This window comes from Aquarana catesbeiana, linkage group LG02 (genome assembly GCF_042186555.1).
Source record: "Aquarana catesbeiana isolate 2022-GZ linkage group LG02, ASM4218655v1, whole genome shotgun sequence".
Classification (NCBI taxonomy): domain Eukaryota; kingdom Metazoa; phylum Chordata; class Amphibia; order Anura; family Ranidae; genus Aquarana; species Aquarana catesbeiana.
Window position 1 is genome coordinate 788,867,532 of NC_133325.1, and position 19,405 is coordinate 788,886,936.

The 19,405-nt window shown below is 45.7% G+C and overlaps 1 protein-coding gene across 2 annotated transcripts in view; it reads right to left on the minus strand.

The window, feature by feature from the left end:
• Positions 1-19,405, minus strand: part of SIDT1 (SID1 transmembrane family member 1) — a 131,532-nt gene that overhangs the window by 68,598 nt on the left and 43,529 nt on the right. The window contains exons 1-2 of one of the 2 annotated variants that reach the window (XM_073617457.1): positions 841-959; positions 282-403 (exon numbers count right to left, since the gene is read on the minus strand). In XM_073617457.1, the coding sequence (XP_073473558.1) occupies positions 282-403; positions 841-915 (197 nt within the window). In that variant the 5' untranslated portion in view covers positions 916-959. Of the gene's footprint in view, positions 1-281; positions 404-840; positions 960-19,405 lie in introns of those variants that run through there. The other variant, XM_073617456.1, reaches the window with a different exon arrangement.

Consider the following 19,405-nt stretch of genomic DNA (forward strand, 5'->3'; position numbering starts at 1 on the left):
GAAGCTACAGAGGGGACAGGGATCTAGGGGAGGAGACTGCAGGGGAAACAGGGATTTGGGGGAGGATGCTGCAGGTGGGACAGGGAGCTGGGAGGAGGCTCCCAGAGGCGGGGGGACAGGAAGCTTGGGGAAGTAGTATAATTCCTGGGTGACAAGGGGCTGCGGAGAAAACTGCAGTTAGTACAGGGATTCGGGGGGATGGAGGGGTCTGCATCAAGTGAAACATTCCAGGATGGGAAGCTCACATTATGTGGAGTGTTCCTCTAAAAGAAGACACTTACTATCCTCTGAAGGCGAGCGGGACCTGCCATGACAGTACCGACTTCTGCTGGCGAACTACGAAGAGGACGGGGAACTCCATATCATCGGAATCGGAGCGGACAAAAACCCGGAGAGCGTCCACCTGAAGGAAGAGAGCGGAGCAATGATGAATGCAGAGCCAGCTGCACTTTTATATCATTATATCACAAAGTAACCTTTATTACGGGATCTATCGTTTTTATGAAAAAAAAAAAAAAAAAAAATTGGAACTTTTAATTGATTGACGTCTGTTAAGAAAATCTGAAATAAAACATCTGTTATATATTATATGCATTATCCAGCAAGGCAAAGCGCAATGCGCATCCAAAGAGAAACAAAACTGTTTTCAGTTCATTGGAGTCCAAAAACTAACAGTGATTTCTGATTGGCTGCCACAGGTTTCTGCAATCCCTGCTGTTAGAATCTGGCCGCCCTTCTATACCAAGCCAGATTTCCACCACCAACCCAACACCCATCTGCCGGGGTCATCTCTTTATACAAACCCGCCCTCCTCTTTTTTTTTTTCTTTCTTTTTCATACCTTTATAGCTTTTTCATACCTCTGAAAAGCAATCTGCAGATTGATAGGTGGTGAGGAGGTGATATGTTGCTTCATCACCACCTGAATTAACCCTGTAAATACCCCACTAACGTGCCGCAATTGCGCGTGTTGCACATGGTTGCAGGGTGACTTCATAGACTTGTATAGGTCACGTGGTTGGGGTGGGGGCAGTAAAATCACAAGGTTTTACTACCCCCTGACTGCATGTGTAAATGAACCCTAAGGCACCGTTCGCACCTATACAGGTGCGATGGACTACACACACACGTGCGTTTTTGCGCATTTTCATGCGTCAAATTTAGGGAAGCGCATTGATTTCATGGGCTGCCCTACGCACAAAAAACTGGAAAATTGCCCCACGCTAAAACGCTTGGTAGTTTGTTACCATGCATTTTTGCGAACGCATGCATGTTGCTAGATGGACGGGGATGCCATCAAGAATTAATGACGCTGCCGCAATGTCTGAGCCTTTCCAAAAGCTCGCAATTCTGCGTACGTTTCCCCGTAACACACAAATGTGAGCTAATGATGAATCCGGGCCCTGCGCCTACGACAATCCATCCAAAACGTAATTTCGCTAATTTCGCCATTTTCAAAAGTATGCAGCTTTTGAATTATTAGCGCTGAAGTGGCTCCCATATCAGAAAAGACTTTTATCTCCTGCGTTAATGGGTTGCAGCAGTTCGCACTGTCTGAATAATTCATATTTACACATCACTGGGGCGGCGAGGATTACGCAACGCGTCCCCCCTCCCTCCTCCCCGGCGCTCCCAGCTGAGCTCATCCGGAATAATTCTCAGCGATATACCGCTGTCAGCGCAGAGTCTGGCGGGGTATTCGCAGGGTTAATCGGTGCGCCGGGTTGCATCTCGCTCATGTCCTGCTTTCCACGCCGCAGCCTGGCAACCGGGCCGCTTGTGGATGGATCTCCAGGAACGCCTCGTGATTCCCTCCTGTGTTGCCATGGCAACCAAGGCCTGCCACTGAACTGTGTGTGCGCTTCTACCGCACGTCCCCCGATCACATCATCCATCTACGGCTTATTAATGTCAGAAATACGAAAGGTGACAGAAAAAAAAAAAGGGGGGGTGCAATGACAGCCATGATGAAGGCGCGGCGACCAAAGTTCTGTGAGGCCTCAAACACATATTCCAGCCGATGAAAGATTCATGGCGGAACTTTTGTTCAAAATATAGTCAGGATGATGATGTACATTTTCATGTTCACAAAAGCTCCATTTTTTGTTAGATATGGATGAAGTGGAGATGGGTGTGGACCTCTGTCACGTTTTACCGCTGTCCGCGACCCCCACTTCCTCTAGAGATTCTCCCCCCCACTACCTCTATTATCATTGGGACATTAAGTGAGGTAGTATAAGTCCTAAGCAGCAGACATAAACAAAACAAAAGACCCCACTGGAGAGATGTCCCCCCACTTCCTGAATGATCATTGGGACAGGATGTGAGGTAGAATCCGTCCAACACAGACATAAACAAAACAAAAGACCCCACTGGAGAGATTTCCCCTCACTTCCTGTATGATCATTGGGACAGAATGTGAGGTAGAATCCGTCCAACCCAGACATAAACAAAACAAAAGACCCCACTGGAAAGATTTACCTCACTTCCTGTATGATCATTGGGACAGGATGTGAGGTAGAATCCGTCAAACGCAGACATAAACAAAACAAAAGACCCCACTGGAAAGATTTACCTCACTTCCTGTATGATCATTGGGACAGGATGTGAGGTAGAATCCGTCAAACGCAGACATAAACAAAACAAAAGACCCCACTGGAGAGATTTACCTCACTTCCTGTATGATCATTGGGACAGGAAGTGAGGTAGAGTTGCCACCTCATCCCTTTAAAACCAAACACATATTAATTACACAGGTTCTGTGGCTGATTAAGGTGGTAATTAAACTTACTTGGTGCCTTATCTGCATTAAATTAGCCCCAGAACCTGTGTAATTCATATGTGTTTGGGTTTAAAGGGATGAGGTGGCAACCCTAATGTGAGGTAGAATCCGTCCAACGCAGACATAAACAAAACAAAAGACGCTGCTGGAGAGATTTCTATCCACTTCCCGTATGATCATTGGAATAGGAAGTGAGGTAGAATCCATCCATCGCAGACATAAACAAAACAAAATACCCCACTGAAGAGATTTCCCCCACATCCTGAATCATCACTGGGACAGGAAGTGAGGTAGAAACCATCCTAAGCAGATATAAACAAAACAAAAGACTCCACATTACCCCATGGGAGAGATTTCCCCTCATTTCCTGTATGATCACTGGGCTAGGAAGTGAGGTAGAATGCGGTCAACACAGGCATAAACAAAAGACTCCACATGACCCCACTGGATAGAATTTCCCCTCATTTACTGTATGATTACTGGGACATGAAGTGAGGTAGTATTAGGGTTGCCACCTATCTGGGATTCCCCCGAACAATCCGGGTTTTGAATCATGTGACCGGGTTTCAGACAGTCCCTCTGAATCCGGATATATTATTCAGATACAAATGCAGCTCGGAACAGGGCCTGACAGGAGGGTGAGGGGGCACTATTACTATTCTCTTTGGAGTACCCAAAGGTGTCCCAGGTCTGTTATCCTATAGTGTATCATACTTACCAACTGTCCTGAATTTCCAGGGACATTTCCGGGATTTAGACTATTTTCACGATGTTATTGTTTCCCAGGAAATGTCCCGAGTAATCCGTTTTTTTACGTTTTTTTGTCCACTGGGGACATCTGATGTAAGAGGGGGCTCCACTGGGGACATCTGATATAAGGGAGGGCTCCGCTGGGGACATCTGATGTAAGAGGGGCCCTGCTGGGGACATCTGATGTAAGGGGGGCTCCGCTGGGGTCACCTGATGCAAGGACAGACTCTGCTGGAACACCTGATGCAAGGACAGACTCTGCTGGGGGCACCTGATGCAAGGACAGACTCTGCTGGGACACCTGATGCAAGGACAGACTCTGCTGGGGGCACCTGATGCAAGGACGGACGGCTAGTGGCAGGCAACATGGCAGGTGACTTGCTCAGGGATCCCACTGATTCGGCATTATGGTGAGTTGAATGATTTCATTTTATATTACAATGTAATAATAGAAATAATGCACTTCAATCATCCTGACACCATAACAACCATGGTGCCGGGATGATTGAAGTGCTAACACCAGCCAGGTGTTTGGAATATCTTTATCTGCTGATTGTTAAACTTTCTGGAATACACATATTTCCATTATTGTGTAGGATCTGGGGCTGCTGTCCCTCCATCCCTCTTCCCCCCTTTCCCTCCCCATCCCTTATTCATCTCAGACTCTAACCACACCCCCTTTGAGCCACGCGCGCCGCATTTTTACTTTCCCCATGCCACACCTACAAACGCATGCCCTGCCCCCTAATTATAATAAGACTCTGCCTACAGCCAAAAAATGTCCCTAAAAATGTTGGCAACTATGGTGTATACTAAAAAAAAAAATAATATTTGCTGTGTGCCGCTAAAGTGTTCGGGTTTTGCTTGAAGAAAAAGTGGCAACCCTAGGTAGTATCCATCCAACGAGGACATAAACAAAACAAAAGACCCCACTGGAGAGATTTTCCCCCCACTTCCTGTATGGTCGTTGGGACAGGAAGTGAAGTATAATCCATCCAATGCAGGCATAAACAAACAGAGGTCCCCACATGATCCCACTGGAGAGATTTCCCTCCACTTCCTGTATGATCACTGGGACAGGACGTGAGGTAGAATTTGTCCAACACAGACATAAACAAAAAAAAAGACCCCACTGAAGGGATTTGTCCCTACTTCCTATATGATCACTGGGACAGGAAGTAAAGTAGAATCCATCCAACTCAGACATAAACAAAACAAAAGACCCCCACATGACCACGTGGATAGATTTCCCCTCACTTCCTGTATGATCACTGGGACAGGAAGTGAGTTAGAATCCGTCCGACTCAGACATAAACAAAACAAACGACCCCACAGGACCCAGTAGAGAGATTTCCTCTCACTTCCTGTATGATCACCTAGACAGGAAGTAAGGTAGAATCTGTGCAAAGCAGACATAAACAAATCAAAAGACCTCACATCACCCTAATATGGGAGAGATTTTCCTTCACTTCCTGTATGATCACTGAAACAGGAAGTGAGGTAGAATCCATCCTAAGCAGATATAAACAAAACAAAATTCTAGGCCCCACACTGCTGTACTCTTCTCAGTATCAACAAACTTAATTCTCACCACTACATGGCCATTCTGACATCCTTATGTCTTGCTCACACTGCAGCTCCTCCTAAATGAAGTGATCTGGAAAGTATGAACAACTTTTAGGACTCATACACAGGGCCTGAAGCTGCTGCACACTACCATGGAGCGAGACTCCCTGCCCAGACTTCATAATGGCTGAGGTATTCTGACTCGGGACCTCCATGATATGATGATGCTGAAGCTTCTGGTATTTCCTTCTCGTGATGCACAGAGCTGCCTAATGCTGCTCATCAATGGCCCCTGGCACTGGCAGCTCCCTCTCCAGAAGTTTAATTGCTTTCTAATGAGAAGAAAGCCCCGAGATCACAGACTTCCTGAGGATAATGGCTTCCTATTGATCTTGGGTTTATCTATCAGCTGCCAGCGGATAGGCATTGAACCATCACAATGAGAGGGAGGACCTGGAGGAAACTGGAAGGAGGAGGGATGGATGACAGACATATGAATGAGAGGCCACTAATTCTTTGTTTGGAAAATCAGGTCCTTCTTGTATGTCTTGGTCAGTGAGAACGAGATTAAAGTGTATCAAAAGCCAACATTTTTGTTTGAATGTAGTGAAGAAAATTTAACATGTGTCACCAGAGCAGGATGTGAGGGGAACACTTTCACTGGGACATCTAGGAGTGCTGATCTCCTGGACCCTTGCATTAGGCCATGGTTTGTCCTGGTGAACCCTACATCACTACTATGTCCTGCACTGTTTCCTGTAGTGATGTGGAGGTCAGCGAGAGGAATCAATGATCATTTAAAGGGTACCAGTAGACTGACACTATCGGAAGTGTCGGTTTCTGAAGAAGACCTCATTTGGTGATTTCATTTTCTGTAGGAGGCCTTTTGGTGTAGGGTGCAGGTCACTCAGTGCAAGTCCCCAACTCTGGATCCTTCATTGAGCTCCAGACCTTCACGTTTCCTACTCGGTGTTTGTCAGTTAGTGTTTCACACTGAGGAACCATCTTATTGCCTACTTTTTGCCTAGTTTACAAAAACCATGTATGATGAACCAAAGATTTCAAATTTTGATTCCTCCGCCCATAAGACCTTCTTTTAGTCTTCAAGAGTCCACTAGCCACAGTTCCTGGTCCATGCAAACCTCTCTTTTGACCAGAATAACAAAAAAAGTGCAGCGCTACATAAAATATGGTGATTGTCTATATTTTAAATAATAGTCCCATGTGCAATCAATCGTATTAGGTAGAAAGGTTCCAAAAGATTCATCTTGATCGTGTGGTGTGCCAAAACACTCACCAGCTCACGTATTTCAAGCCTCTCTTTTTGTTTTTGGTGTCCCTGCTGGGGAGATTCATCCTCTCCATTTGTCCTGGTAAAAGAAAATGATGGTCCATGTCTTTATGGACCTTGCTTTGTGCACTGGTCCAAATCATTTAGTGGAGGGGGGATTATGGTGTAGGGGTTGTTTTTCAGGGGTTAGGCTTGGCCCCTTAGTTCCAGTGAAGGGAACTTTTAAGGCGTCAGCATACCAAGACATTTTGGACAATTTCATGCTGCCAACTTTGTGGGAATAGTTTGGGGACGGCCCCTTCCTGTTCCAACATGACTGCACACCAGTGCACAAAGCAAGGTCCATAAAGACATGGATGAGCAAGTTTGGGGTGGAGGAACATGACTAGCCTGCACAAAGTCCTGACCTCAACCCAATAGAACATCTTTGGGATAAATTAAGAGACACTGCAAGCCAGGCCTTCTCGACTAAGACTGGGATGCCCTTAAAGTTCATGTGCGTGTAAAGGCAGGCGTCCCAATACTAAACATATACAGTGCCTTGAATAAGTAATCATACCCATTGAAATTTTCCACATTTTGTCATGTAACAACCAAAAACGTAAATGTATTTTATTTAATGTATTTTATTGGGATTTTATGTGATAGACCAACACATAGTGGCACATAATTGTGAAGTGGAAGGAAAATGATAAATGGTTTTCAATTTTTTTTACAAATAAATATCTGAAAAGTGTGGCGTGCATTTGTATTCAGCTCCCTTTCGTCTGATACCCCTAACTAAAATCTACTGGAACCAATTGCCTTCAGAAGTCACTCAATTAGTAAATAGAGTCCACCTGTGTGTAATTTAATCTCAGTATAAATACAGCTGTTCTGCGAAGCCCTCAGAGGTTTGTTAGAGAACCTTAGTAACCAAACAGCATCATGAAGGCCAAGGAACACCAGACTAGACAGGTCAGGGATAAAGTTGTGAAGAAGTTTAAAGCAGGGTTAGGTCATAAAAAAATACCCCAAGTTTTGAACATCTCACGGAGCTCTGTTCAATTTCTCATCTGAAAATGGAAAGAGTATGGCACAACTGCAAACCTACCAAGACATGGCCGTCCACCTAAACTGACCGGCCGGGCAAGGAGAGCATTAATCAGAGAAGAGCCAAGAGGTCCATGGTAACTCTGGAGGAGCTGCAGAGATCCACAGCTCAGGTGGGAGAATCTGTCCACAGGACAACTATTAGTCGTGCTCTCCACAAATCTACCCTTTATGGAAGAGTGGCAAGAAGAAAGACATTGTTGAAAAAAAAGCCATAAGAAGTCCTGTTTGCAGTTTGTGAGAAGCCATGTGGAGGACAACGCAAACATGTGGAAGAAGGTGCTCTGGTCAGATGAGACCAAAATTGAACTTTTTGGCCTGAAAGCAAAACGCTATGTGTGGGGGAAAATAACACTGCACATCACCCTGAACACACCATCCCCACTGTGAAACATGGTGGTGGCAACATCATGTTGTGGGGAAGCTTTTCTTCAGCAGGGACAGGGAAGCTGGTCAGAGTTGATGGGAAGATGGATGAAGCCAAATACAGGACAATCTTAGAAGAAAACCTGTTAGAGTCTGCAAAAGACTTGAGACTGGGGCGGAGGTTCACCTTCCAGCAGGACAACGACCCTAAACATACAGCCAGAGCTACAATGGAATGGTTTAGATCAAAGCATATTTATGTGTTAGAATGGTCCAGTCACAGTCCAGACCTAAATCACATTGAGAATCTGTGACAAGACTTGAAAATTGCTGTTCACAGACGCTCTCCATCCAATCTGACACAGCTTGAGATATTTTGCAAAGAAGAATGGGCAAAAAGGTCCCTCTCTAGATGTGTAAAACTGTTAGAGACATCCCCAAAAAGACTTGCAGCTGTAATTGCAATGAAAGGCGGTTCTACAAAGTATTGACTCTGGGGGGCGCCGTACAAATGTACCCCCCACACTTTTCACATATTTATTTGTAAACAAATTTGAAAACCATTTATCATTTTCCTTCCACTTCACAATTATGTGACACTTTGTGTTGGTCTATCACGTAAAATCCCAATAAAATAAATTTACGTTTTTGGTTGTAACATGACAAAATGTGGAAAATGTATGAATACTTTTTCAAGGCACTGTATTTATGTCATGTGAATAAAGAAAATGAATGAAGGTCCTTCATGACAGACGGTTGGCACGCTTCCAAATATTTTGTTAGGCTGTAATTACAGCGAAGGTTACATTTAGGTAAACAGAGCAAACAATGATCCTCCCGGACCTGCACAGATGTACTATTTGCTGTAATGAAGTCTCAGCCTCCAACTCTGTATAATCCTCAATGCTTTATTCTAATAACTGTGCCAGTTCTGGCCAAACCAGTATGTGAAATGTGATCATCAACACCGGAACCCTTCTATGAAGCCTAACGAGCCTGAGCAGAGCTGAGCTCCAAGTCTTTAGATAGAAAAAGCCTTCCCATCATTTCTATTACTACTTTAGGCATTAAAATAATTTATTGTATGAACCAAATGTGTTGACAATTAATGTACATACTGGATGTACTAACAACCTTCTCTTTATCTCTCTCTCCGTTTCCTTCTTTCCTCAAATCTGACCTCCAGCCTCCCCTTTAGTCTTGCACAGTTGTACCGGTTCCTCTCCTGGACTGACTCATTACCTCTACTGGAAGTCTTTTCCAAGCATCAACTACCCTTTCAGTAAAACAATACTTTCTAAGATTAGTTTTCACTTTTCCTCCAGTTAGTTTGAGGTCATGTCCCCGTGTTCTTGATTTTGGTTTCGTATTGAAAAAACTGCCCTCCTGAACCTTATTCACCCCCTTGATGTATTTAAAGGTTTCAATCATGTCTCCCCTTTCTCTTCTTTCCTCCATACTGTACATATTAGGTTCCTGAAGTCGTTTTTCGATGTTTTATCTCCCGGATCTTTCACCATTTGTGTTGGTCTCTGGACTTGTTCTATCTTATCAATATCTTTCTGTAAGTGAGGTCTCCAGAAGCAGAGACCTCGTGATGACATCACTGGGCCTAAAATAAGATATGTAATGAAATCAGGAAGGTTTTATTTAACAATTTTATTGGAATGTTGAAGGGGAGGGGGGGGCAGGGAAAGTGAAATATAAACAGATTTAAGATGTAGAATAATGATCTCCATGTAACGTAACGTCCCACACTCCGCTTGAGTGCTTCTGTCCAATGGCGACCCTAGGGGGGGGCCAGAGGGGGCCCTGACCCCCCCAACATTATGCTGTGCCCCACCATGTGCCCCCCCCCCCCCCCCCCAAAAAAAAAAAAATTAATTTTTTTTTTTTTTTACAAAAAATCAATGTCTAAGAGGGAGAGAGTCCCCAGTCAGCTCCTGCGGGTGATTCCTCCCCCCTCCCCTGCTCGCTGACACTGCATAATGCGAGCGTTCACACAACCACGGCCGCCTGATCTGCTCGAGCCAGCGAGTTGCAGGAAGGACTCCACCAGGACTTTCAGTTACTGAAAAAACAGACTGATTTCTCCCGTCCTTAGGACAGGAGGACCAGCCTGTAAATTCCAAGAGATGCCAGACCAGAGCTGTCAATAGCAGGGGCAGGACAGCAAGAGGAGGCTGGGGAACCCCACAGTGGCAGAACACCAGGGCCCGGAGGCAAGACAACCTTTGCAACCCTGATAGTTCTCCCACTGCTTTGGATCCTTATATTTTCTTGATATGCTGGTGACATATATCTCTTGTTTTCTGCCACCCTGGGGGACCCCAATACAGTAGGAAGGGAGCTCACTGCAGAACATGTGAAAGGGCCCGTTGTGGGGTCGTAGTAAAGGGCCCCAGGATATATATATATATATATATATATATATATATGCATTTTATAGTTGCCCCCCTACTTTTGTCCCTGTCCCCCCATGTGCCCCCCCTAAATTTGAAAGCTGGAGACGCCACTGCTTCTGTCATATACCACTTCCTCCAGTCTGAATATATATATTAGATATTATAGCCGCATATTACAACCAAGAACTAGGCAGGACTCATTTGGCTGCAAAAGCTGGAACATGAACTGTTTATTTGAACAGAGGTACACAGACATACACTCAGGGGACAATCCCCCCTCCTTTGCATAATGAAACAGGGCGGGGTAGACTTTACCTCCACCAGTAGCATGACACAGGTGTATTGAAACTTCTCATCAGTAGACTGTCCTATCAGCAGGGAGAGCTGTTGGAGGAATTCCGCCCTTCCTCCTCACAGCTGATCCACATACACATATACATCCCATAATAGGTTGCTCCCAAGGCAGACACAAACAATAGAACACATAGACACAGGTCCTAATAGACACAGGGTGACTCAGGCCGCGTACACACAATCGAAATTTCCGTCAGAAAAAACTTGGATGGTTTTTCATACAGAATTCCGCTCAAGCTTGCCTTGCATACACACGGTCACACAAAAGTTCTCTGAACTTTCGACCGTCAAGAACGCGGTGACGTACAACACTACGACGAGCTGAGAAAATGAAGTTCAATGCTTCCGAGCATGCGTCGAATTGTTTCCGAGCATTCGTGATTTTTTTGCGCGTCCGAATTGCATACAGACGAACGCATTTTCGGATAGGAACTTTTCCCGACCGAAAAATAGAGAACCTGCTCCCAATCTTTTGCTGGCTGGAATTCCGCCAGCAAAAGACCAATGGAGCATACACACGGTCGCATTTTTCGACAAAAAGCTCTCATCTGAGTTTTGCTGGCGGCATTTCTGATTGTGTGTACGCGGCATTACACATAAGAGGGGCCAGGGGAGCTGGACAAGGAGATTCCAGTGCTCTCCAAGGTAAGCTGGGTTCCACAAGCCCCCCGCCCAAAGTGCCTCCCGTCATATATACGTCATAATTTGACCTATCATGTTCCATGTTTATATTCAAAACTAACTCCAGATGCAAAAAAACAAAACAAAAACTGAAGCACACAAAAAAGTGCACAGGGTGTACACCTGGCCCTCCTCTGAAGAGAAAGGACCCTGGTCCTGATTCCCTGGGGGCAGGACTCCTGGCGGGGACTGGGGTATTCCTGGTTTACCTAGCCGATATACCAGGCGAACCCCATTCTTCAGGGAACCTGCCAAGGCAAGGTCCACTAAAGTTCTAGGTGGGGCTCCCCCGAAAGGAGACCCCATGGGAGGGGGAAAACCTGACTATAAGAACACATGCCTCCCCCCCCCCCAAGACTTTCAGGGCAAGCCTGAGAACCTACACCCCACAAGTTGGGAATAAGAAAAGGTGCATAGTGCTGTGCAAAAACATACGAACATAAAAAGAAGAATGGGGGGAAAAGGAGAAATTTGGCATACAAATTCCTCCTGTCCTGATTACAACTCTTGTTATCTACAATGTTTGCAATCTGTTGCAATATGATCAATGTACTTTTCAACATTTCTGTCATTTGCTATGACTTCTTTATTTGATGTACGCTTTTGACTTGCAAGTCATCGACCTTATACTTTTATCTGTGTCCCTGACAGCGGTCACAAGCTGCATTATTTGAAACGTTTCAATAAAAATTTATAGAAAGTGAAAAATTCCTCCTGTCCCAACCAGGGGCGACCCGTCCATTAAGGGCGCACGGGCACTGCCCCCTCTATCCACGCCACCCCCTATATTCATACATAGCATAGCATGAGCCACCCCCTATTCATGTGTCCGGCCCCTTTCAGGACTTACAGCGGCGGGGGGGGGGTTCTGAAGCACCTGATTAGAGCCTTAGGCTCTACTATACTTCAAAATTGGGGGAAATCGGAGCGCAGAGCATTGCGCTCAGAGCCCACCCAGGTGTGTTAGAAAAGCAAATGAATATTCGCTTTTCTAACACTAAATTGTCTCTCTGCCAATCAGGAAGCTTTTCCCGATTGGCTGAAAGTTCAGGCGATCCTATTGGACGCCTAGGAGGAGGGGAGGAGATGCACAGCGGAAGCCGCTGTGATCTCAGAAGAGAAGAGGACACCGATCCCCTGCCCGATGTGCCCACCGTTTCCCGCCGCTGTGTGCCCGCCGATCCCAGCTACTGATGGGGTAAGTGCCAGTGGACCGGCAGACAGCGGGTGGGGGGGGGGTTTGTGGTGCCACGGGGGGGGGGGGGGGGGGTGGTTTTTGCCCCCCCCCCTCCCCATACAAGAAACCACCATCCGCCACTGGTCCCATCCAAAAGGCCCATCCCAGGAGCTGCAAAATAGAGTGTGGCAGGGTGCTGTGACCAAGGAGCCATGCTAAAATCATAGTGAAATATAACACTGTGAATTTTTCTGAGACTCCTGGACTGCCCTTCCAGGGGTGCGATCATTGTGGGCTTTTCCATGGTCCTCCAGGGCAACAGTGTTAATTTCAACGTCAAAGTTCTATTTAGTTTTAGTTTTAGTCTTTTGACTAAAATGGCGTTTTAGTCTTATTTTAGTCATCTGAATTGTTTTAATTTTTTACGCTTATTGGGATTTTTTTTTACCAAAAACATGTAGCAGAATAAATATTGGCCTAAATTTATGAATACATTTTTTTTTTTTTTTATCGAATATGTTTTATAGCAGAAAGTAAAAAATACTGTTTTTTTTCAAAACTGTCAGTCTTTATAGCGCAAAAAATAAAAAACACAGAGGTGATCAAATACCACCAAAAGGAAGCTCTATTTGTGGGGGGAAAAAAAGGACATAAAATGTATTTGTGTACAGTGTCGCACGACTATGTAATGGTCAGTAAAAGTAACGCAGTGCCGTATCGCAAAAAACGGCCTGGTCGTGAAGAGGGGTAAATCTTCTAGTGATCAAGGGGTTCAGTTGTAATGCATTATTTAACCACCTCAATACAGGGCACTTTCACCCCCTTCCTGCCCAAACCATTTTTCAGTTTTCAGCGCTGTCGCACTTTGAATGACAATTGCGCGGTCATATTACAATGCACCCTAATGAAATTTTTATCATTTTTTCCCCACAAATAGAGCTTTCTTTTGGTGGTATTTGATCACCTCTGCGGTTTTTATTTATTGCGCTATAAACAAAAGAAGAGCGACAATTTTGAAAAAACACTATATTTTTTACTTTTTGCTATAATAAATATCCCAATTTTTTTTTTTTTTTTAAAACAAATTTTTTCCTCAGTTTAGGCCGATATGTATTCTTCTACATATTTTTGGTAAAAAAAATCGCGATAAGCGTATATTGATTGGTTTGCGCAAAAGTTATAGCGTCTACAAAATAGGTGATAGATGTATAGCATTTTTATCATTTGTCATTTGCTATGACTTCTTTATTTGATGTACGCTTTTGACTTGCAAGTCATCGACCTTATGCTTTTATCTGTGTCCCTGACAGCGGTCACAAGCTGCATTATTTGAAACATTTCAATAAAAATTTATAGAAAGTGAAAAATTCCTCCTGTCCCAACCAGGGGCGACCCGTCCATTAAGAGCGCACGGCACCGCCCCCTCTATCCACGCCACCCCCTATATTCATACATAGCATAGCATGAGCCACCCCCTATTCATGTGTCCGGCCCCTTTCAGGATTTACAGCGGCGGGGGGGGGGGGTGTTTCTGAAGCACCTGATTAGAGCCTTAGGCTCTACTATGCTTCAAAATTGGGGGGAATCGGAGCGCAGAGCATTAAAGTATAGTTATAGTTATTTTTTACTAGTAATAGCAGCGGTCTGCGATTTTTATTGTGACTGCGATATTGCGGCGGACATATCGGACACTTTTGACACATTTTTGGGACCATTCACATTTATACAGCGACCAATGCTATAAAATTGCATTGATTACTGTGTAAATGTGACTGGCAGGGAAGGGGTTAACCACTAGGGGGCGATCGAGGGGTTAATGTATGACCTAGGGAGGTGATTCTAACTGTGGGGGGAGGGGACTGACTGGGGGAGGTGACCGATCAGTGTCCCTATGTACAAGGGACACACCATCGGTCTCCTCTCCTCTCTGACAGGACGTGGATCTGTGTTTACATGCACAGATCCACGGTCCTGCTCTGTTACCCGGCAATCGCGGCCGCCGGGCACGCGCACCGGGTCCCGAGCGACGCAGCCCCCTAGTGGCTCGGGAGGGCGATCACATCATATGACGTCCGCCCAGAACAATAGAAGCCTCGTCCCGCCGTCATATGACGGTGGGCGGTGGCTTAGTGGTTAAGTATTTCTCTAGAATTGCCAAACTCATTATATATTCCTAATAACATGTTTTTATTTATGGGTATTAGAGCCCTTTTACACTGGGGCGGCGGTAGCGGTAAAGCGCCGCTAGCTTTAGCGGCGCTTTACCACGGTTATAGCGGCGCTTTTCAGATGCTATTCGGGCGGGAACGAGATGCTTTTAACCCCCTAGAAATGGTTAAAAAGGGGTTAAATGTGCCCGTGTAGCGCCGCTGCCGAAGCACTTTTTCAGGTGCTTCGGCAGCACTGCCCATGCATTCCAGTGGGCAGGGGTGGTGGAGGAGCGGTGTATACAGCGCTCCCAAATCGCTCCAAAGATGCCGCTTGTAGGGCTTTTTCTAACGTCCTGCAAGCGCAACGCCCCAGTGTGAAAGCAGATGAGGCATTTTTCAGGTGCTTTTCAGGCGCTATTTTTAACGCCAAAGTGCCTGAAAAATGCCCCAGTGTGAAAGGGGTCTAAAGGTTTGAAAGTGCACTACAGACACAGATTTCGCTGCTGTGATAGATACAGTGGGGAAGGAAAGTATTCAGACCCCCTTAAATGTTTCACTCTTTGTTATATTGCAGCCATTTGCTAAAATCATTTAAGTTCATTTTTTTCCCTCATTATTGTACACACAGCACCCCATATTGACAGAAAAACACAGAATTGTTGACATTTTTGCAGATTTATTAAAAAAGAAAAGCTGAAATATCACATGGTCCTAAGTATTCAGACCCTTTGCTGTGACACTCATATATATAACTCAGGTGCTGTCCATTTCTTCTGATCATCCTTGAGATGGTTCTACACCTTCATTTCAGTCCAGCTGTGTTTGATTATACTGATTGGACTTGATTAGGAAAGCCACACACCTGTCTATATAAGACCTTACAGCTCACAGTGCATGTCAGAGCAAATGAGAATTATGGGGTCAAAGGAACTGCCTGAAGAGCTCAGAGACAGAATTGTAGCAAGGCACAGATCTGGCCAAGGTTACAAAAAAAATTTCTGCTGCATTTAAGGTTCCTAAGAGCACAGTGGCCTCCATAATCTTCAAATGGAAGACGTTTGGGACGACCAGAACCCTTCCTAGAGCTGGCCGTCCGGCCAAACTGAGCTATCGGGGGAGAAGAGCCTTGGTGAGAGAGGTAAAGAAGAACTCAAAGATCACTGTGGCTGAGCTCCAGAGATACAGTTGGGAGATGGGAGAAAGTTGTAGAAAGTCAACTATCACTGCAGCCCTCCACCAGTCGGGGCTTTATGGCAGAGTGGCCCGATGGAAGCCTCTCCTCAGTGCAAGACACATGAAAGCCCGCATGGAGTTTGCTAAAAAACACCTGAAGGACTCCAAGATGGTGAGAAATAAGATTCTCTGGTCTGATGAGACCAAGATAGAACTTTTTGGCCTTAATTCTAAGCGGTATGTGTGGAGAAAACCAGACACTGTTCATCACCTGTCCAATACAGTCCCAACAGTGAAGCATGGTGGTGGCAGCATCATGCTGTGGGGAAAACCTTAGCTATGACTAAGTACCATATCTGGTGTGAAACGCGTCAGTGGCTGTGCAGTTAGTTTGTATTGCCCTGTGATGCTTTGATATCCATTTTTTAATAAAAGTGAACTTTTTTGGAGTGCAGCTATCCAGCGTTCTATTTCTTCTATTAAATCTTCTGCCCTTGTTGTTGTTTTAACTTTGGATAGTAAAGCATTTTTTTCTGCCAGTAAATCCCTTATACAGCCCACTTCATGTTTCTTGTCTGGTAATTAGCCTAGGCTTATGACATCATGTACACCTCTCTCTCTCACTTTCGAGAGAGTTTGCCAGGAAGTGAGGGGGGATGAGTCATAAGAGGGCCAATGAGAGCTGCAGAGCTGGAGGTGTGCCTGTGTAAATCCAGGAAGTGAACAGGCAGCAGCTTCAGCTGCCCACAGTTAAAATGGCTGCAGCCAGACTCAGTGGAGGGAGATTTCTGCTGCCTGTTTGGCAAGTACAGAATCACAGTATATATAAAATAATACGCAAAGTGGTTGGAGGGAAGCTTCAGAATGGCAAAGATGTTTTTTTATTACAAATTATGTGAGCAGACTGCAGGTCCTTTTTAAGTTTGCCTGGAAATGAAGTTACAATCTTTGGGGAAACATCGTAACATTTACTTCTTCCTCTGCGGACATTTCTGGGGTTTGTCTAATCATGGATTCTGCAGAAAAACAAGCGTCAGACACCGCCGAGGAAGAAAACCCGGCTATCAAATTGAGTAAATACATTAGGAATGATTTGCAGAAGGTCTTTATTAACCTCATCAATTTCCCCCATCCAATAACGCTCTCTGGATGATATATCTGATCGTTCCCAGTAAATGGAGCTCCGGCGGGGAGGGAGGGGGGACGCCGAGCGCCTCTCATTGCCGCCGTCTCTCTGGTCTCGTAAATCCAGATGAATGACTCGATCACTGATTTGGAAAATACAATCGGCTCCGTTTGTTCTCTTCCCAGGTGAAACCTCTGGCACTTTCCTGCCGCATGACAAGCTGCACCTGGTTATCCTACGTCACACGCTGGTCACCTCGGATCCCCTCCACATCTCGGGTTAATGGTTAACCGATAGGCGTGTTGAGATGGCACTGGCCAGAGCAGAGCCCTGCATACACTGGGAGAGGTCCAAACCTAGCTTCTACACCCCAAATCTGTCTCTAAATCCCACCCTCTTGTACACTATATTATCAAAAGTCTTGTCTTTACTCGCACATGAACTTTATTGGCAGGGCTGGTGCTAACACTAGGCAAACTAGGCAGCGGCCTAGGGAGCACAGCTGCCTAGGGGCACCCGGCTGCTGGTTTCTCTACACGTCTGCATGGTCTGCAGCCTGCAGCATGTAACTAACTCAGTCCGACCAGGAGTGTAATTAGAGGTGCAGCACAGCACTGGAGACAGCGCTAGAGGAGCCAATGCTTCCTGTATAGCGGTGCCTTCTGTCACATGGGCAGGGGAAAAGGGGGTGGAGTTAGGGGTGGAGCCAATGGGGCAGCAAAATGAGGTTTTGCCTAAGGCAGGGATATGCAATTAGCGGACCTCCAGCTGTTGCAGAACTACAAGTCCCATGAGGCATAGCAAGACTCTGACAGCCACAAGCATGACACTCAGAGGCAGAGGCATGATGGGACTTGTAGTTTTGCAACAGCTGGAGATCCGCTAATTGCATATCCCTGGCCTAGGGTGTCAAAAATCCTTGCACCCGCCCTGTTTATTGGCATCCTAGTCTTAGTCCGTAGGGTTCAATATTGAGTTGGCCCACCCTTCGCAGCTATAACAGCTTCACCTCTTCTGGGAAGGCCGTCCACAAGGTTTAGGAGTGTGTCTATGGGAATATTTGACCATTCTTCCAGAAGCCCATTTGTGAGGTCAGGCACTGATGTTGAATGAGAAGGCCTGGCTTGCATTGTCCGCTCTTAATTCATCCCAAAGGTGTTCTATGGGGTTGAGGTCAGGACTCTGTGCAGGCTAGTCAAGTTCCTCCACCCCAAACTCGCTCATCCATGTCTTTATGGACCTTGCTTTGTGCACTGGTGGGCAGTCATGTTGGAACAGGAAGGGGCCATCCCCAAACTGTTCCCACAAAGTTGGGAGCATGAAAGTGTCCAAAATGTCTTGGTATGCTGATGCCTTAAAATTTCCCTTCACTGGAACTAAGGGGTCAACCCAACCCCTGAAAAACAACCCCACACCATAATCCCCCCTCCACCAAATGATTTGGACCAGTCCATAGACATAAGCAGCGTGTATGTATAAATAGTGAAAAATTCGACCCGGCAAAAAGGTAATCAGCTGATGATTTTCAGACACCTTCCAAAAAATCTGCTTTGATTAAGATGTCTTGTTAGTCCATAAAAAGCCACCAGTCTGGTCAAACGCTTTATTGTCAAAAGTATTGGGACGCCTGCCTTTACACACACATGAACTTTAATGACATCCCAGTCTTAGTCCGTAGGGTTCAATATTGAGTTGGCCCACCCTTTGCAGCTATAACAGCTTCAACTCTTCTGGGAAGGCCGTCCACAAGGTTTAGGAGTGTGTCTATGGGAATGTTTGACCGTTCTTCCAGAAGAGCATTTGTGAGGTCAGGCACTGATGTTGGACAAAAAGGCCTGTCTCGCAGTCTCCGCTCTAATTCATCCCAAAGGTGTTCTATAGGGTTAAGGTTAGGACTCTGTGCAGGCCAATCAAGTTCCTCCATCCCAAACTCGCTCATCCATGTCTTTATGGACCTTGCTTTGTGCACTGGTCTAAATCATTTGGTGGGGGGGGGGGATTATAGTGTGGGGGGTTGATTTTCAAGGGCTGGGTTTGGCCCCTTAGTTCCAGTGAAGGGAACTCTTAAGGCATCAACCTTCCAAGACATTTTAGACAATTTCATGCTCCCAACTTTGTGGGAACAGTTTGGGGATGGCCCCTTCCTGTACCAACATGACTGCACACCAGTGCACAAAGCAAGGTCCATAAAGACATGGATGAGCGAGTTTGGGGTGGAGGAATTTGACTGACCTGCACAGAGTCCTGACCTCAACCTGACAGAACACCTTTGGGATGAATTAGAGCAGAGACTGAGAGCCAGACCTTCTTGTCCAACATCAGTGCCTGACCTCACAAATGGGCTTCTGGAAGAATGGTCAAACATTCCCATAGACACACTCCTAAACCTTGTGGACGGCCTTCCCAGAAGAGTTGAAGCTGTTGTAGCTGCAAAGGGTGGGCCAACTCAATATTGAACCCTACGGACTAATGCCCCGTACACAAGGTCGGATT